General features: G+C 45.8%; 1 protein-coding gene across 4 annotated transcripts; it reads left to right on the top strand.

The window, feature by feature from the left end:
* Positions 1 to 362: 362 nt before the first annotated feature.
* On the top strand, positions 363 to 16047 carry LOC111076000 (putative fatty acyl-CoA reductase CG5065). Of its 4 annotated transcripts, none has more exons than XM_022369569.2 (11): positions 363 to 700; positions 11868 to 12777; positions 13938 to 14054; positions 14119 to 14223; positions 14293 to 14436; positions 14505 to 14639; positions 14716 to 14836; positions 14944 to 15243; positions 15334 to 15466; positions 15554 to 15811; positions 15876 to 16047. In XM_022369569.2, the coding sequence occupies exons 2-11, from the start codon at positions 12340 to 12342 to the stop codon at positions 16021 to 16023; spliced, it is 1899 nt and encodes a 632-aa protein (XP_022225261.1). In that variant the 5' UTR covers positions 363 to 700; positions 11868 to 12339; the 3' UTR covers positions 16024 to 16047. The 4 variants fall into 4 exon arrangements, with proteins under 4 accessions (XP_022225261.1, XP_022225262.1, XP_022225259.1 ...); XM_022369570.2 differs by lacking the exon at positions 363 to 700 and adding an exon at positions 1758 to 1866; XM_022369567.2 differs by lacking the exon at positions 363 to 700 and adding an exon at positions 5553 to 5823.
* The last annotated feature ends 1466 nt before the right edge of the window (positions 16048 to 17513 follow it).

Here is a 17513-nt window from a genome sequence, read left to right as displayed (position 1 = left end):
GGAAGCAGAAGCAGAACTAGACAGAAGCGGATTTCATTCAGTAGGAAAAACACGCTAGAACAGGCCCAGTACGGCCAAAGGTGGTGGAAAATTCATAGCAGTGGGAGCAGCGCAGCTCCCGTACAACGGCGGGGTGTCAAAGCTCACCACCAAAGCAGGGAGAGCGAGAGAGCGCCGGAGAGTGCAGGCTGCTGTGCTTGCAGGGTGGAGAAAGGCACTACATACTACACAGAGCGGGAAAGAAAGTGCGAGAGAGTAGAGAAAGGCGACAGAGAGAGAGCCCTGTTTTATTAATGTTGAAAATTGCCAGGCGGCCAGGCCCGGTGTTGCTCCTCGTCAGCCGTCAGTCGCTAGTCGCCTTCCGAGCTGTGCTGCTCTCTGCCTCTCTGCCCCCGCCCCTCTGCCCGTGAAAGCGCGAAGAACGAACCGCAAAAGTAACGCCAAAAAACAATCGAAAGGGGGTGAACGCCCACGCGACTCCAATAAGTGCTCCAAGCTGTGTCTGTGAGTGTCTCAAACGAGTGTTTTTCCACAAGCCACAACCAGAGAAGAAGAAAAAGTGCTGTGATTACAACAACTGCCCCAATATCTCCCCTCCCCACCCTCACCAAAGAACGGCTCAGCTTCAGTTCAACTCGTCGCCGGAGTAGCAGCATCCATCCAGGAGCATCGTTTCCAACCTCACATTTATTTTGTGCCGGTATGTACACGCCCATGACTCGGGGGGCGCACTGTCCCCCTGTTGTAAGTTTTGTGCGCTGATATTTTTTTTTTATTATTTGTGGTGATATTTTTAGCATAATTTTTGCCCTGTTTTGAGCATGTTTTATTTTTGTTCATTTTGAGCGAACATTTATTTATAGGCCCCTGTCGTCAGCTGCCCCTGCTACAGCCTGTGCCGTGCCGACACCCCCTCCTACACCTTCTCCTTCTGCTCCACCTCCACCCTTTCGAGTGGAGAATGTATGTCGCTGGGTTTATTATCTCATCCGGAGAATATCGCTATTGGAAACGCTGGCGACAGCAGCGACAGCGACGTCGGCGTCTGTAAAAAATTTGGCAGAAAATCTGACATATCCGTTTCACGCTTCCGCTAGAGAGAAGCTAAGCTTTTCGCGAGAGCGACCCAGAGAGACCAGACCCAACCAGACCAGACCAGACCGTACATCAAACGGGAGAGAGAAAGAGAGAAAAAGCAGCTTCTTCAGTGTGGTCGTGCTTGCGCGAAAACGGCCTGAAATTATGCTGCACGATATTTCCAATTCCAATTATCATTGAATGGAAAAAAGCCTGAAGTAAATCAATTTTCTGTGATCCAATTGGGGAGTTTTATGGCTGATAAGCCAGCTGATAAGAACTTATCTTATCGTCTGCTCCTCCATCTGCCGAGTCAGCTGTACGCACATTATATAAGCAGCCAGCCAGCAACCCTTGCGGCACGGCCGACCAAAAGCCGGCAGATCCCAAGCCAATCCCTGACAAAACGGTAGTAGAAAATAGTAGCAAAAGAGCATGGCACTCTGCTCTCTCTTGGCACTCTCTCCCTTCATTTTCTCTCTCTCTCTCTCGGTGAGAGCAGGCGCGTGAATAATCTTGGGGAGCAGAAGCGCAAAAAAAAAAGCGAACTGAATCAGGCATTTTCCAATTGATTTTCAAGGCGGTCGACGCGAGTTGGTCACAAAAAATATTTCCTCCAGTATCTGTCAGCCATAGTTTCCCGAAAATTCCTAAAAATACAATCACATATTTGCCGATTTAAAATGTTTGCCAAAATGCGTGAAAAATTATACAAAATATCGGCCTCGAACAACCCAAGGAAGTGAGCTTTGGGTCTCCGCCTCGTGTCTATTGCATAAAAAATGATGAGTGAGTAGTGGTCGGTCGAGCCGCAGTCGCAGTCTCAGCCACAGCCACAGCCGCAGCCCGCCCGGAAAATGGGAAAATTTGGGCCAGGGAGCCGTGTGCCTGTGGTAGGGGACGGCTATGTGGAACGGTGGGGACAGTCAGCCGCAGCAGCCTGAAAGTGTGCCCCAAGATGAATGGAGCTTTGGCAAACTTGGGACTTAATTGTGCTACTATAGATACTTTATCGGAGGATTTCTCCGTGTGCGAGCGTGTGTGTAGTGGCATTATTGCACTCGACATCGAGGCGATAGCATTTCAAGTGCATTATGTCATTTTCCTTCTCGTTTCGTTGTCTCCTCGCTCTCTGGGAGAACTAAGGATGGTGGATGGTGGATTGGGATGGGGATGGGGATGTGTGTGAATGTTGGATGAGTGTTTGCCATTTACCAGTCGAGGGCGAGGACGAGGACGAGCACGAGGACGAGGACAGGGCCTGCTGTCAACAGGACGCCGTCTAATGCCGTAACTTTGTGTAATTAAAAAAAATATGAACAACTTTGAGGGCTGGCCCTGGAAGCAGAGTATCCATTAGGCCACCTCCTTATCACATACAATATGACTAAACAGAACGTTCCCTCGGCCGATAAAAGTGCTGAACGGTTTTCCCCCCGGGAGCGAATGAGTGATAGTGCCCCAGCAGTGCCGCTCCTCTGACCATTTCCCACATCCGGTGTTGGTATTGGAATTCATGAGCTCGGCCTGAAAGTAGGCAAATGGTTGGCTGTCCTAACCGCACAGCCACCCACTTCCCCCTCCCCCGAAACATTAGAGCAACCATTTATATTCGGGCCCTGCTGTGTGTTGTTTTTCACTGCGAGAAACGTAAAGAGGCTGCCACAATGGACCGGACAAACATGGCCAAGAACGACACGCTTGGCCGACTCTTCGATCCGTGTGGCAGTTTCCGCTTTTCGGGGGAGGAGGCAGTTCTGCGAGTGGCTCTGCTAACGTGATGTATGAAAAACCAATTAAAAAATCAAATATTGACCGGCGCCAATTAGCAAGTTTCGTGTTGGGGCACGTGGCAGACAGATAGTTCGGGGATTAGCCAATATCCACAGGCCACACCCCACCCCTCACAGAGGGGGTACCAAAGAGCCACAGCCAAAGAAATGGAGCTTTTGTCATGTGCCCTTGAGGGGGCTGTTGTGGGTGTGGGTGCTATGAGTATTTTTTTGATTATTTTTTAAGTAATTTCTGTGGGTTGTTTGCTTTGCAGATGCCAAGCACACTCCTAATGCCTCATGCCTCATGCTCTCTGGATCCCAAAAGTGTATTGCTGTTGTTGTTGTTGCACTTATGTGCATGTTTGTGCACGTCGCTGCTTGTGGGACAATTTCTAAAGTGCAGTAGTCGATTATTATTTGCTTTCGGGATGGGGTCAGCTATCCACTACTTCCATTTTGGAGAATTTCAAAGGGCATGCATTGTACGTTTTGATATATGTATTGTATGTAGATTGATAGATTGATCGATAACTGTACCGATAAACGTTCACAGTCCAATCACGTGTCACAGACTGATGCTTTCCAACAATACATACATAAATATGTAAATGAATTGCAACCGGGTTTCCCAAAGCTGCAATCAATTGGACACGTGCTTCATTTTTCTTTGTCCACTAGACTTGGTTAATATGATACATATCTAAGATAATCGATAGCAATCATTGCACATGCTAATATATGCACATATGCCCATTAATATATAACCACGTTTCTCACGTGGAAATTTTAATATGTACAGCCTCTTTTTAAACGTTCAGTTGAGAATTAATAAGCTGGTTTATTTACAACGATTAGTTTTCTATAAGTAAAATATATATGTATGTATGTACACACATACTATATGTACATATGCATAAATTGTGGAAGTTGAAAATTACTACTCACAAATATGCATAGAAAATTTCAAGCTACATCTGCATATCCCTGGAATAGGTTGATCCCTTTCTATGTATACATATCTGTACTTAGGCATTTACTTAATTAAATTTGTCTTAGTGTGATAAATCTCAATTCAATTTCGGGATCAGTTTTATTTTTATAGCAGTTTTATGGTAAATATAAATGTCTTCATGCTGGAACAGTAAGCGAAACAATGCAGCGTCTACCATTATCGATTAGCAGCTTATCGTGGCAACCTGACCTCTCCTCTTGCACCTCCGGTCCCCCCCCTTTCCCATGTGTGATGGAACTTTTTTTAGACACAACATTTCTTTCTAGTGTTTTTTTTTTTTTGGCAGTCCATCAATTTGTTCCCTCAATTGCTGCTGAGCTGCTGCTTCTGGCGTTGTTCATTCTGTTGTTGCTGGCAATGCCTCTCTCCAGCTGTTGGCCAAGTGTAAGATTATGCATGCACACGCACACACACGAACCCGCACCCGCAGCGATACCTGATACTGTTGAAGCTCATGCGTGTACTTTGACCTCTTTTGCGGTGCTGGCAACGTCTCCGTCACCGTCTGCGTCAGCGTCTTCCGCCACTGCTCTCCCCAGCGCCGGCGTCAGCGTCAACGTCATCGTCAACGCGAGGTGGTCAGTGGTCAATGTCAGTGCCCACTGGCCGCCGTCTGCGCCCCATTGGATTTCTTTCTCTGTCTTTTCCATCGTTGTTTTTCCCCGACATGTTTTTCCACAGACGAACTGTTCTTTGCGGCTTTTTCAATTAAAGCTTGTTGCATGTCGCTGCCACTGCCGCTGCCGCAGCCGCTGCCTCTGTAGCAGTCGCTGCTCTGCCTCAGTCTCAGTCGCTGCCCTTGGTTCTGCCTCCATCCATTCCGATCCCAATCTCATCCCGTTTACGTGTCCGCTCTCCTCGATGCTTTCTTTTGTGCGCTTTTGGCTGTTTTTCTTGTCCGTCCATAAAACGCCAGCCCAGCCCGAGTCCGAGCCCGCCGCTAGCCGAGCCGAAGCCAGCTTCGGCGCTGGCGTTGGGGCTCACGTCGGCGTCGCTGTTGCCGTCGCTGTTGCTGCATAAAGTCTTTCACTTCTTTGGCGTTCAAGTTTAGTTCAGATTCAGCCGGCGTTGGTAGCGCACGCGTCCCACCGCAGTCCGCAGAAGAAAGCAGAGAAAAGGCAACAAAGAACAACAAAGCCACTCGAAGCGAGCATAGAACTCTCTCTTCTTTCTATCTATCGCTCTCCCAACACCTTTTCGACGAGTCTCACTGCCTCGCCCCTCGCCCCTCGCCCGTTGCCCGTTGTTCGTTGCCCGCGCTCTCGATCGTTCTGTCTCCTCCTTTGGTCGGGTTCGGTGTCGGTGTAGTCGTGTCGCTGTCGGTCGTTCGATTTCTTTGCGCAAGCGCAGCGTTCAAGAGAGGAGCAGCTCACTCACGCAGCTCTCTGCCTCCCAGCAACAGCCCAGCGTCAGCTTTAACGTCAGCGCCGACAGCAGCAGCGCCAGCTCGCAAAAGTGAAAATATTTGGAGAAATTTCTTAAGCAGAATTTCAGTCCCCGTTTTGTGTGTCAGCCGTATAGGTATATTCCACTAAAATATATACATACAAACAACCATACATATATATATATATGTATGCGTATGTGCGTATATGCGTTTATCTTTACGATCGGCACATGCCCTGCCTCTAGTGTCAAACCGAAAGAAATCAAATTGTTAAAAATCACTAACAAAAGTTGTCGATTTGATTTGATTAGTGCTTTGTTCTCGCAATCAACTTTTGTTACATCCCAAAGTGCTCCTAAAAGGAATCGGTAAAATCCAAATCAAAACAGATATCAAAACAACAAATAGCTCAAATCGCAGGAATTGCAAGCGAGTGTCATTGACCTAGATACGGTGTTTGGGAATCAAAAGCAAGTCAAATTATCTCCAAATCGGAATCTCTTCAGCGTCTACAGCCGCACTAACGCCACCTATCGTCTGCCTCTGCGTCTGCGTCTCTGTTTGTCCGACAAGTAAGTGCACGCTTCGGTAGGGTAGGGTAGGGTAGGGTTGGGGTCTGGGCCTGGCCCAGTCTCGCAAATATTTGGGACGGGTTATGCAACCGTTTTGCCTTCGCCTGCCACACACTGAGCTGATAATACTTGGGCCGCTTGACTAAAGTCCAGCATCAACCATCAGGTCCATCCTCAGTCAGGGTTTAGTCGAGGTCTTCGTCCGAGGTTGTTTCGTTTCGCTGTTGGTGCGAGAAAGTTTTTGTCAGAAAATATTTTCGAAATGCTCCTCCTCGCTTGTTGTTGGTGTTTGTAATATTAATCATTGCATATTTACAAATAAAATTTGCACACAGACGAAACGCCAGCAAAAGGCAGATGAAGACGATGAAGCATAATAAATAAACATGGATCATGGCCACACACGGATACAGAGATACAAAGATACTCGAATTGCAAAAAAAAAAAAACAGAAAAATGAATGACATCTAGCTTTAAAGCGTCGAATTTTAGATACCCTAGTAGTTCGGGAAAAATAGAGGCAAGCGTTAGATAAAAAAAAAGTTAGCTCCCTGCCAAAAAAAAAGTCGCAGGGATAAGACATGAAACATGTAGATTCTTATTACAGATGAAACATAAGCTTCCGCGAGAGCGTTACAAACGCCTAAGCAAAAGCATAGAAACCCTCTGGCATACCCTTAAAAAAACAACCCAAAAAAAAAGAGCGAGAGATATTGTTTATTTAATTTTTACATTTACAAATATCATTACAGCGATTTTTGCTTTTATGGGGTAAATATCTGTCTCGTACAATGTGTCATAATTGCGAACCCACATTGACTTGACCCACATTTTTTGGGAGTGGAGCAGAGTGGTGGTGGTGCCGCAAGAGACAGACGCATGCGCAAGTGCATCGACAGCAAGCGCTGAGCTCAGCCAAAATGTACGAATATATATACATACATATATGCAGATACATATAGGCTATATATTTTAATAGTATGGACTGCATATAGAGGGACAGTTGCTGTGGGGACATACCGAGTGTGTTTCTATTGATTACGTGCCTGGGATACCTGAGCGCACACACAAATTTCTTTTTCACTTTCGCGAACATTTCGATAGATCGATTCTACTCGGCCAATGGGCTAATGGTCCTACTGGAAATGGGTTATGGAGCCATTAAACCAACGACTGGACGGTACGGCGACTATTCACTTGGCATTCTGATCGATTGTTTATTGGGCACACACGGCACCCCGAAAGCTGGCAGTGAAGTCTGTGACGTAAACTCAGGTTTTGGGAGAGGTTTTCGAATGGAATTTGAAACGGCAGTGGGACTAGAAGGCAGAAGAAAAAGGGCGAATTGTGAATTCCCTTTCTTTGACCTTTAACATTGTTATCTCTTTGTTATGTTATCTCAAATGAACTTGAACCCGCACAAGTCTTCATAAATCTCAATGAACTCAAGAAACCTTGCCAAAAGGAAAGGAGTGCCATCTTGAGACCATAAATCTTCATCTTATAATTGCAACGATTCCAAATTGTTGTTGATTATTCAAATTAGTCGCTAGGCAGGGAGGGAGAGAGAGAGTGCTCTTAATTAGACAAATCGCACATGCAGGATGGAACCTAACTCGAAGAATGTTTTAATTGGACCCGTAGACACCGTAGTCTTAGCTCTTAGCTTGTAGGTCTTGGCTCATGCGGCAGGCCTAAAAATACGACAAATATATATTCTAATGCAGAATTATTTAATATCCAGAGATGTTCAGAAAGAGGGGCTCCCTGTCTCTCTCTCTATCACTATCTCTCTCGCTCTCTCTCTTTCTCTATCTATCTATCTCGTGAGCAGAGTCGCTTAAATTGGGTAGCTAATCTGAATCTGGTGACTACGTCAAATGGGGGACCGACAGCGACAGTCTGACGACCGACTGTCCGGACTGTGGTGGGAGGAGGGGCATCAGGTGAGGGGTGGCCCCCATTATACACAGTTAAATTTAACTTTTATGCTGTAAACTGCGAAATCGCTTTTGTTTGTTAATCAAGACACAAATTATGGGATCACAGAGGAGAGCGGAGCGCCGTTCTATCCATCAGATTGCCCCACAACCCTCTATAGATTTATTCAATTACATACACAGCATAGATAACTTACGATAACTGTAAGAGCAGACATTGTCGAGGATGGCGATGGCATGGACCCCGCGCAGTGGATAGCCAGTGGTCAGTGGATATGGGATAGTGGAATGCTGAACGCCACAAACTCACTCAAAGGTTCAATAGAATAGAGGGCACAGACCCATTATGATGAGCAGCCATGAGCAGAGCCATGTGAGCGAGTGTGTGTGTGTGTGTGTGTGCCGTGCAGCATCCGCCGTAAATGGGGCTCTGCTACGGGTTTACATAATGAGAGAGGAGGCTACAGCTCACAGGCCTCGGCCTCCCTCCCATTGTTGAAAAGTGAAAATGCATATTTGAACTTTCGTTTGTATCCAATTCGATCCGAAATGAGATGAGGCGAGAAACGAAATGGAATGGGCTTCCAAATTGCTAAAACAAACAGGTTGACAACCAACGGACAAAACATAACACAACACAACACCTTTTTCCTCTCCCTAACACCCTAAGAAGAATCGCCACAACTTATGCATGCCTTCGCTTATGCAGCACATACATACATATGCGGAAGCATCCGAGGCATACCTTTAGAGGTATAGGTAGTACTCGTATGAGTGCTAAAGACTTGTAATCCGAAAGCAACAAGCTCCAAATGAGGAAACATCAGAGGGCGCCCAGAGAAGAGGCGTAGCGTAGGGAAGCGCAAAGAGGAAAGACCGCTAAAGACGGGTCTTTCAGCCATGGGACAAGACACGAAAGAGATTCAATGCCGTTGGTCAAAGTTGTAATACGCTCAGCTCAGGCGAAGGCGAAGGCAAAGGCACTGGGAATAGTGTATATGTAATATTGGTAATACCCTAGAGATATTCGGTCGCCATGGGACAGTTGTCCCATGCGATGACGATGACGAAGATGATGATGATGATGAGGTTGAATTCATTGTTGTTAATGATGATGATGATGATATGCGGCATACGATTATAGGAAATGGGTCAGACAATACACAGGCAGCAAGACCGCCTCTACTCGACTCGACTCGCCTCGCCTCGACTCGACTGGCTCTGTGTGTAACCACCTTGTCAAGGCAGGTTGAATGTTTACCGTTTAACAGCACACACGCAGATACATTTTCGTCTTCATGTTTGGTTAACACGCCAACCGAGAGGGGCAGCCAGAGGGACAGAGAGAAGAGTGGCTCAGAAGAGGCGTGGCTGGGCCAAAGCGATGGTTCGATATGTAGGTTCATTTGCCTTTCGGTCTGGTCTCTGGCGCGCAAATTTTCGTTGCACTTGGAAAGACACAGATAGAGAAAGAAGAGAGAGAGAGAGAGAACCAGAGAAAGATTCGAAAGAGAGAGAAAAAGTTGATTTTCAAGAAATTTCACTTCAGAATGAAGAGGAACCAGTCAGTCGTTCGGAGTGGATTGGAGTCCACTCCGTTTCTTTCCGCTGAAAGAAGAAGACGGCAAAGACGCAGAAGAAGCTTCATTGATAAGTTTACAGTTACGTGATGAGAGCGCTCTGATTGTGGTTCCGTCCCTCCGTACGTCTCTCTGTCCGTTAAAACCTTAATTATAGAGCTGCTTCTGCTGCTTCTGCTGCTGCTGGCCCAACTAGTTTGCTTTTTTCGAGCTTTAACAGCGGATATAGCAAAACGATTTGATAACATCTCGGATCGGTTCGGATCGGATCCAACAAACAATCCAGCAACGAATGTGCCAATTTCTTAACACATTTCCTAGATAGAAAGAGAGGGAGAAGAAGAGAGAGAAAAAATATCATTAAGGGATTTTTGCAGAGTCAGAAAGAAATGACCATCATGCAAATGACCAAAAGATATTTCTTTCATCTGTGGAAGTAGATTTTTTTTTTATTTTACAAACTTAAAAACTGAAAACGAAAGTTGGAAAAAAATATACAAAAATTTAAATACACAAAACCGAAAGAAACAAAAACAAAAAAAGTATTGCGGAATTTAGATAAAGGAGGGTCGTGGAGTGTGGAGGGGGAAGGGAAGGGAAAAAACCTACAAAAATTTAAAAATACAAAGTGAAAGTCATTCGGGGCAAGTCTCGGAGTTGCGGTGCCCCGCTTTGAACCCCGAAAAAAACGTTTTAGAGACGCAACAGCCGAGACGAGCATCTTCTGGGGTCTGGTCTGACGTCAAATATCACACATTGTATCCGACGGATGTGTGCGAATAGTTCCTGGTTATTCGGTATGATCAATATTTGGCCAGCAATTGATTTGAATTTCAATTAGCAAGGCATCAAGTAAATTACATTCGTCCCGAGATCGTAGAGCAGGAGGAGCAGGGGCAGCTGGAAGAGGTTGCCCTGCAAGGGTTCAAAGGTTCGACCCTTCTCACTGGCTGGGAAGGGGGTCTGGACTTCGCATAGCTGATGTTTTTCTTTCTAGCGAAAAGTATTTTGTTGGCACAACCTTTATTTTTTTTTTTCTTGTGAAGTGAATATTATTTCCTTTTAGCTTTAGGAAATTATTTCGCTTCGTGTTGTTTAACCTGTTACCCCTCCCTTATTGCTTGTTGACAGATACATTTAAATTTTTTACAACTCTAGACGACACAGGAACAGATCTTTTATTTGGTTTGCTTGAGTGCGCTACCCTCGCCAGAGGAAGTTCATCCATTTAATTGACTATCAGATTCCATTGACTTGTGGCATTCGCAGGGCATCCAGTGTGTAGAGGGTGCCGATGGGTGGGAGACCTTAGGCCCAAGATGTGTGACGTGTGTAACACTCTCTTAAGTGCCACTTGATCATGCGGGTCGCCGCCGCGAGAGCTGCAGCTTTGCTCAACTCTCGACGCGGCTTGTCTCGTGTAAAAATCGTTTAATATAGAATGAAGTGTTGCCTGCCGTAAAGTGAGCATTCGCCAACTGTCAGTGCCATCGATAGCGTCGGATTCGTTCCGTTCTCGGTCTCTGTCCCGTTGTTTCTCGTTGTGGTTGCTCCTCCTACGCTTTCTAAGCCGCTTAGGCATTAAGAAGCTTTTGCATATTTAGTTCTATTGTGCGTTAAATTCGATTGCGGTTCGACAGAGACTTGTGTGAGTTATACAACGCTTGTGGCCAGGCTCATCCACATGCGAGTATCCTTTGCCGTCATTTGAATATCCGTTTTTCCTGACGTTGGGCTGCCTGCCAAACCATTTCCATTCTCCCCATTTGCAGACGTCATAGCTCTGCGCGGAAGATGGTTGCCAATCAGCCTCGGTATCTCCTCAATGGGTTACTAATTTTAGCTTGTTCTCGAGACTAAATGACACTTTGATAGATAGATAAATATATAGATAGATAGATAGATAGATAGATAGATAGATGGAATAGATAGATGGATGGATATTTAGATGGACACATGAATAGACACGCACTATGCGCAGTGCTGCTGTTACGTTCCGTTTGAGGTAATCTCGTTGTCAGCAGCTAATTGGCTGTCCTGTCGGTTGCAGAAATAATTCGATAAGAGGAGAAAGAGCCAGGCGTCCTTGAGCGTAAAAGCTTGATGAAGGTTACCTAAAGCATTGAAGGGAGATGGAAAGGGATGAAAGGGAACCTAATAGGAAAAAATGAAAAGAAAAGGATGATGCAAAAAACGTGGAAAGGGCAAAATTCTGCTGAAAGGCGAACCCGTATTGATTCCAGCGGAAGCGTGTCCTTGAAGGAAACTCAACATAAAATATCTTCAATTCATTGATTTTTTCTGAGATTTTTGTTTGAATTTAATCGTAATTTAAGAGTGTTTTTAGATATGCATAGCAGAATAGTAGTACAATAGAATTCGAAAATAATTGTTAATCGGAATGTTCATTTTATCGAAGAGTGCAACAATTTCCGGCACAGTTATTTCATTTATTTCCCATTATAATTTCTAACAATTTTTGACAAGCCTCTAACAATTTCAATTATTTTTGTGTACTTTACAGCTCTGCAGACCACTGAATTTAGACAGCCCTGGTAAATCGGTTCTGTTCTCCGCCACACACCCCACCCGCAGGACACAGGACACAAATAAGGACCCTTCTGCTGAATTCTTTTTGTACAAAAAAAAAACCCCCAACCAATACCATCCCACTCCACCCTCAGGGTAAGGGACGAAACGAAAGCAGCGACTTGTAGAAACATGGACAAGCGCTCAAGGGCGGCACAAAGATTTTCCGGACAATATTCCACAGATTTAATTGCATAATTTCCACGGCACGATCGACACGATCCACACGAAGGCTTCCATTTAGAACGAAGAAATCGGTGAACAAAGCTACTTCCAAATATTTGAAGAAGGAAACTCGAGCGCACACTGCAAATGACAAAAACTGCTTCCTAATTTAACTTAAGCGGAGGATCAAACGGATAATAATACTATACTAAAAGACGGACGGAACAGAACAGCTATCGAACATGTCACACGCGGTCGTTAAAAAAACAGAAACGGACACCTGCAATAGCAGCGGCAGCATCGGCAGCCTGAAACAGTCCCCGCATCCCGCACAGAGTCACGATGCCAAGCTCCTAAACGGGAGCCTGACCTCGCACCAGCAGCCGCAGCAGCAGCCGCGCACCAATGGACTAACCCATGCAGCCGCATCTACGGCTGCCTCCTCCGGCTACGTGTCCGTACCCGGCTCCGGCGGCAGCGGAATCTCCCCCGCGGCAGCCATGGCCGGCATCCTCTCCGGCGCAGGAGCATCGACGGCCCTTCCCTTGCCCCCCAACAGCAACGGCCTGCAGTCGCCGTACGAGCGCTACCGCGCAGACGACAGCAGCTACGTGCCCGTCGGACAGTTCTTTGCGGGACGCAGTGTTTTCATCACAGGCGGAACTGGTTTTATGGGAAAGGTGAGTAGAGGCTCCAGAGACATCTGTCTCCAAGGGTACTCTCCTTAACATATCAGAGGTTTCTCGTCGTTTCTTTTGTTTTGTGTAAGATGGAACCTGCCTCAAAGTACTGTCAAACTCCCTACACACACACACACTACACATCCGCCATCCCTCGAGTCCCATTTTCACTGCATACTTTTGTGGGCCCCTAAAACGCCTCCATTCCATTCACATCACGCATACGCCGCGTGTTTGTTGACTCGTAATCGAACTATTGAACCCGGGTTCGGCTTGGTTGAGAACTTGAAGTGCTCTCAGTCATAAAATATGCACAAATATTTTTGTTGATTAACACAATAGCCAGGCCCGAGGCGTCGGAATGGTGGAATGGTTGAATTGGTTAGTGGGTGCGCCCCCAGCCCACACCAAGCCTAAAATTCAGGCTGCACTTTGGCCCCAGCTACTTATGGCCGATATGCGTTTGTTCGCTTAGGTGCCCCCGAAATGCTCGAGAGTCGAGAGTTGCCTGACTCATTGCCGCGTGGCATGCCGCGACTTTGCCTCCTGCGAGGCGCTCCTAATTGTGCGGCTCGTGCTCCTCGAGCTCCCTTCTAGTACTTCCAGGGGCTGTTGTGCCAATTTTCGTAGAAACCATTGTTAAGCATATGCATATGCAATGCCCTATTCTGGCCTGGCCTGGCCTGCCCAGCCCTTTCTTGCATGTCCTCGGTTGAGTTCCTGACTGGCGTCATTATGACATGAAATCGCAGCAGGCGCCGCTCAGACTCTGAACTCAATGTTCGCAGTGCTCGTGCATCGATTTTGTGTTGAGAGGGGAGGTGGGAGAGCCACTCTTGTAGTACCTGGAACGTCACAACAGAACAGAGCAGAACAGTACAGAGCACGCCCCCAAGCAAACAATCCACAACGCAAACAACCCGTGCAGCCCGCACAGCCCGAACATGGCGCTTAATTTTGTTACAATTCTCACATCGTTTTTGGGGCGTGTCAATGGGCAGTACTCCCACCACAATGCCCATTCGAGGGTAAAATCAATCCGAACCGCAGACATTATTGAACTGGGTCAAGTGCGTCCCTTTTGGGGCGGCGTAATGAACGCCTATTGGTTTATGCTTGATGGATAATGGCTTATCCAATGATTAATCGACTATTTTCAGGTGCTGGTGGAGAAATTACTGCGCTCATGTCCGGACATAAGGAATATATATCTACTGATACGACCGAAACGTGGCCAGGAGGTGTCGGCACGTCTCACGGAACTACTGAATGCACCAGTAAGTATGCTGAAATCGATACAAGAGCACCTCCCTCTAAGCAATCCCCGACCCGTACTTTCAGCTCTTTGAATCACTGCGTCGCGAGAAGCCCAAGGAATTAAGCAAAGTCATACCAATCTCGGGGGATATAACATCCGAGGAGCTGGGAATCTCAGAGAAAGATCAGGTAAGATGCGGCCTGGGGTCGGGTCCTCTATGTTGATCGATGATCTTCTAACCTTCTACCTTTCCTCAGAATCTACTATGTCGCAACGTTTCCGTTGTCTTTCATTCGGCTGCCACTGTGAAATTCGATGAGAAGCTCAAACTGTCTGTCACAATCAATATGCTGGGCACGAAACGCTTGGTCGAGCTGTGTCATCGCATGCTGTCGCTGGACGTAAGCCCCAAAGAATGAGTTCCTCCAAAGGAAGATCCCTCTAATGGCTGCTGATTCATTTGTTACAGGCGCTTATCCATGTCTCCACTGCCTATTGCAATTGCGATAGAACCGATGTGTGTGAGGAAATCTATGCACCACCCTACAATCCCGACGACATCATCTCGCTAATCAATTGGCTTCCGGAGGATATACTCGATCAGGTATACTTCGTCATTCCTCTCATAAGTTGAACCTGTAGAATCCTGTAACCCATGCCTGGCTCTTGCACTTTTGCAGCTTACACCGCGTCTGATTGGCAAGCGCCCCAATACGTACACATTTACAAAAGCCTTAGCGGAGCATATGTTACTTAAGGAGGCTGGTAATCTGCCCGTTGCCATTGTGAGGCCATCGATTGGTGAGTGTGCCAGATGATATGAGACGAGATGAGATCAGCAGCGGGAATTCAGCTAATGCTAACATTAATGGTTCCACATTATTTGTCTCTCCCCCCAATTATCACAGTGACTGCCAGCCTGAACGAGCCGTTTGCTGGCTGGGTGGACAACTTTAATGGGCCGACGGGCCTGGTCTCGGCGCTGGCCAAGGGCATGTTCCGCACGATGATGTGCGAGAAGAACTATGTGGCCGATATGGTACCTGTCGATATTGTGATTAATCTGATGATTGCCGCCGCCTGGCGCACAGCGACGCATAAATCCAATAATCTACTCATATACAATTGCTGCACCGGCCAGCGCAATCCCCTCATCTGGTCGGAGTTTGTCAAGTACGCCATGTGCAGTGTGCGCAAGCATCCCTTGGGTGAGGCCATCTTCCAAAATATGATACGAAATCGTTACCCAACATTAATTGCACATTCATCTATTCCTATTCCCCCCACTCACAACACAGAGGGCTGCCTGTGGTATCCAACTGGGGAGCTGCGCATGAACCGCCCCATGAATACGCTGAATTGCATAGTCAAACACTTTTTACCGGCCTACATAGTGGATGGAGTGGCGCGCCTGATGGGCAAGAAGCCATTGTGAGTATCGCCTATCGCCCTGACCAACGGCAGTCCTAGCGAAGATCAAATGCCCTCTAACACATTTTCATTTGTCCTTTTCCGCAGCGTTGTCAACGTACAAAATAAAATTGCCAAAGCTGTGGAGTGCTTAGAGTACTTTGCCACACGCCAATGGCGCTTCAAGGACGACAACGTCCACGCTCTGCTGCACACGCTCAGCCCCAAGGATCGCGAGATCTTTGTGTTCGATGTGCGCCACATACACTGGGACAAGTACGTCGAGCGCTATGTGCTCGGCTTCAGGGAGTTCCTGTTCAAGCAGCGGCCCGAGTCGCTGCCAGACAGCAGAAAGCGTATGGTCAGGTGAGCTCTGAATACTATGAAAACCCATGCAAGGCAGCCCTTAACACTCTGACTGTTCCGACAGACTCTACTATCTGCATCAGCTGACCAAACTGGTCGCCGTGCTGCTCACCTGGCGCTTCCTGATGTCGCGCTCGAAGCGCCTGAACGACATGTGGAGCGGCTTCCTGGACAACGCGCTGAAGATGGCGCGTTTGATACCGTTTTTGTAATAAACTGACACGAGTGAGCCACAACTATGGATATATGTATGGGGATCTGGATCTGGAGGGCCAGGAGGAGGGTCGATGCGATGCGTGGGACTTTCTTTGCGATTTCTAAATGCTTTAACACGGCGTACATTTTAGAGGTTTTTAGCGAATAATTATAATCTTAATTTTTATATACATATATGTAACAAGGAGTAAACACACACACACACACACAAACACCCCCCAAAACAACAACCACATGGATACAACAAAAAAGAGAACAGATTAAATAATTATAACAACACATCGGGGTAATAAAATGGCATTTGTCGCACATCATCCAGCAACCAGAATCCAGCATCTAGCCTCCATTATCCGTCATCCATAAGGTGCAATGGCCGAGGATCCCATGCGTCCCTCTCTCTCTCTCCCTCTCTCTTCCCCACCAGCCTTCTCCCTCAGCGAGTTTGTAAAGTTTTTGTGAAATATTTAAAGGAGAATGTGGGGCAAAACAAAACCCCTTAGAAAAAGGAATTCCGACTTTTTCCATGCAGCGATGAGGGATGGGATTGGGAATGGGAATCGAGTGAATTTATAAAATCAGAGTCGCGGTTCATCGGTGGAGAAGCAATTTGCATGATTAGTACATCCCAAAACAATAAAGATATATAAATGAAACAAAGGCGATTAATTCCACAATGATTAGTAAAGAGAATAATTGAAATTAAAGAAATGGCTTGTTATTGCTTTAAAAATTACATACACGTAACGTAAACTATGCTAATTAATTAATATTAATTATAAATATTACTACGTAACGAGCGAAAATTGCATATAAATAATACGAAGCGAAGCGAAGAGAATTAAAGAGAAAACCAACATTATTTATAATTGAATGTAGTTTTAACATTTTTACATTTACAATTAAGTTTTCAATTTATATAAAAGAAAGCAAAACAAAACAAAACAAAACAAAAGCGACAAATATATACGGCAGGAGCAACAAATTCATATATACAGAATTCAATTTATGTATATGTACCATATATATGTAATGTATGGCGGAAAGAGAAATTGAAGCGAAAAGCCACAAAAAAATACAAATAATAAACGATAATGAGTAATTATAATAATAAATTAATAATTAAAACCAGAATTATATTTATATGAAATCGTCAGAAACATAATAGCATTTGCAGTCTAAAACCTAAATCTAAGGTTAACCAGCGCAAAAAAAAAACCACAAAAAGAATAAGAGTTTGCCCCAAAAAAAACGAAGAGTTTTTTGAGTCGAAACCATTTAGCGAAAACATGATTATGAAAATTTATATATAAAGGCGATAAATTAAATTATAGAAAACCTACACACACACACACACACATACACACACGAAAACATAATACAGAAACATAGATACACATATAGTAAGAACATTCCATCCAGTTAGTAGGAAATCGGGTCATCAACCAACTCAACTCTTCCTCCACTTTGGACCCTAGCTTCCCGTCTC

Source organism: Drosophila obscura, unplaced genomic scaffold (assembly GCF_018151105.1).
Source record: "Drosophila obscura isolate BZ-5 IFL unplaced genomic scaffold, ASM1815110v1 contig_151, whole genome shotgun sequence".
In the NCBI taxonomy this organism is placed as follows: Eukaryota; Metazoa; Arthropoda; class Insecta; order Diptera; family Drosophilidae; genus Drosophila; species Drosophila obscura.
The sequence above is the reverse complement of the archived record's forward strand: the minus strand, read 5'-3'. Positions and strand labels throughout refer to the sequence as shown.

Excerpts from the sequence above, each read along its gene's own strand:
- LOC111076000 (XM_022369569.2), top strand. The coding sequence starts at position 12,340 with ATGTCACACGCGGTCGTTAAAAAAACAGAAACGGACACCTGCAATAGC. Across the intron at positions 12,778-13,937 it reads GAACTGGTTTTATGGGAAAG|GTGCTGGTGGAGAAATTACT; the intron begins GTGAGTAGAGGC and ends GACTATTTTCAG. Across the intron at positions 14,437-14,504 it reads ATCGCATGCTGTCGCTGGAC|GCGCTTATCCATGTCTCCAC; the intron begins GTAAGCCCCAAA and ends CATTTGTTACAG.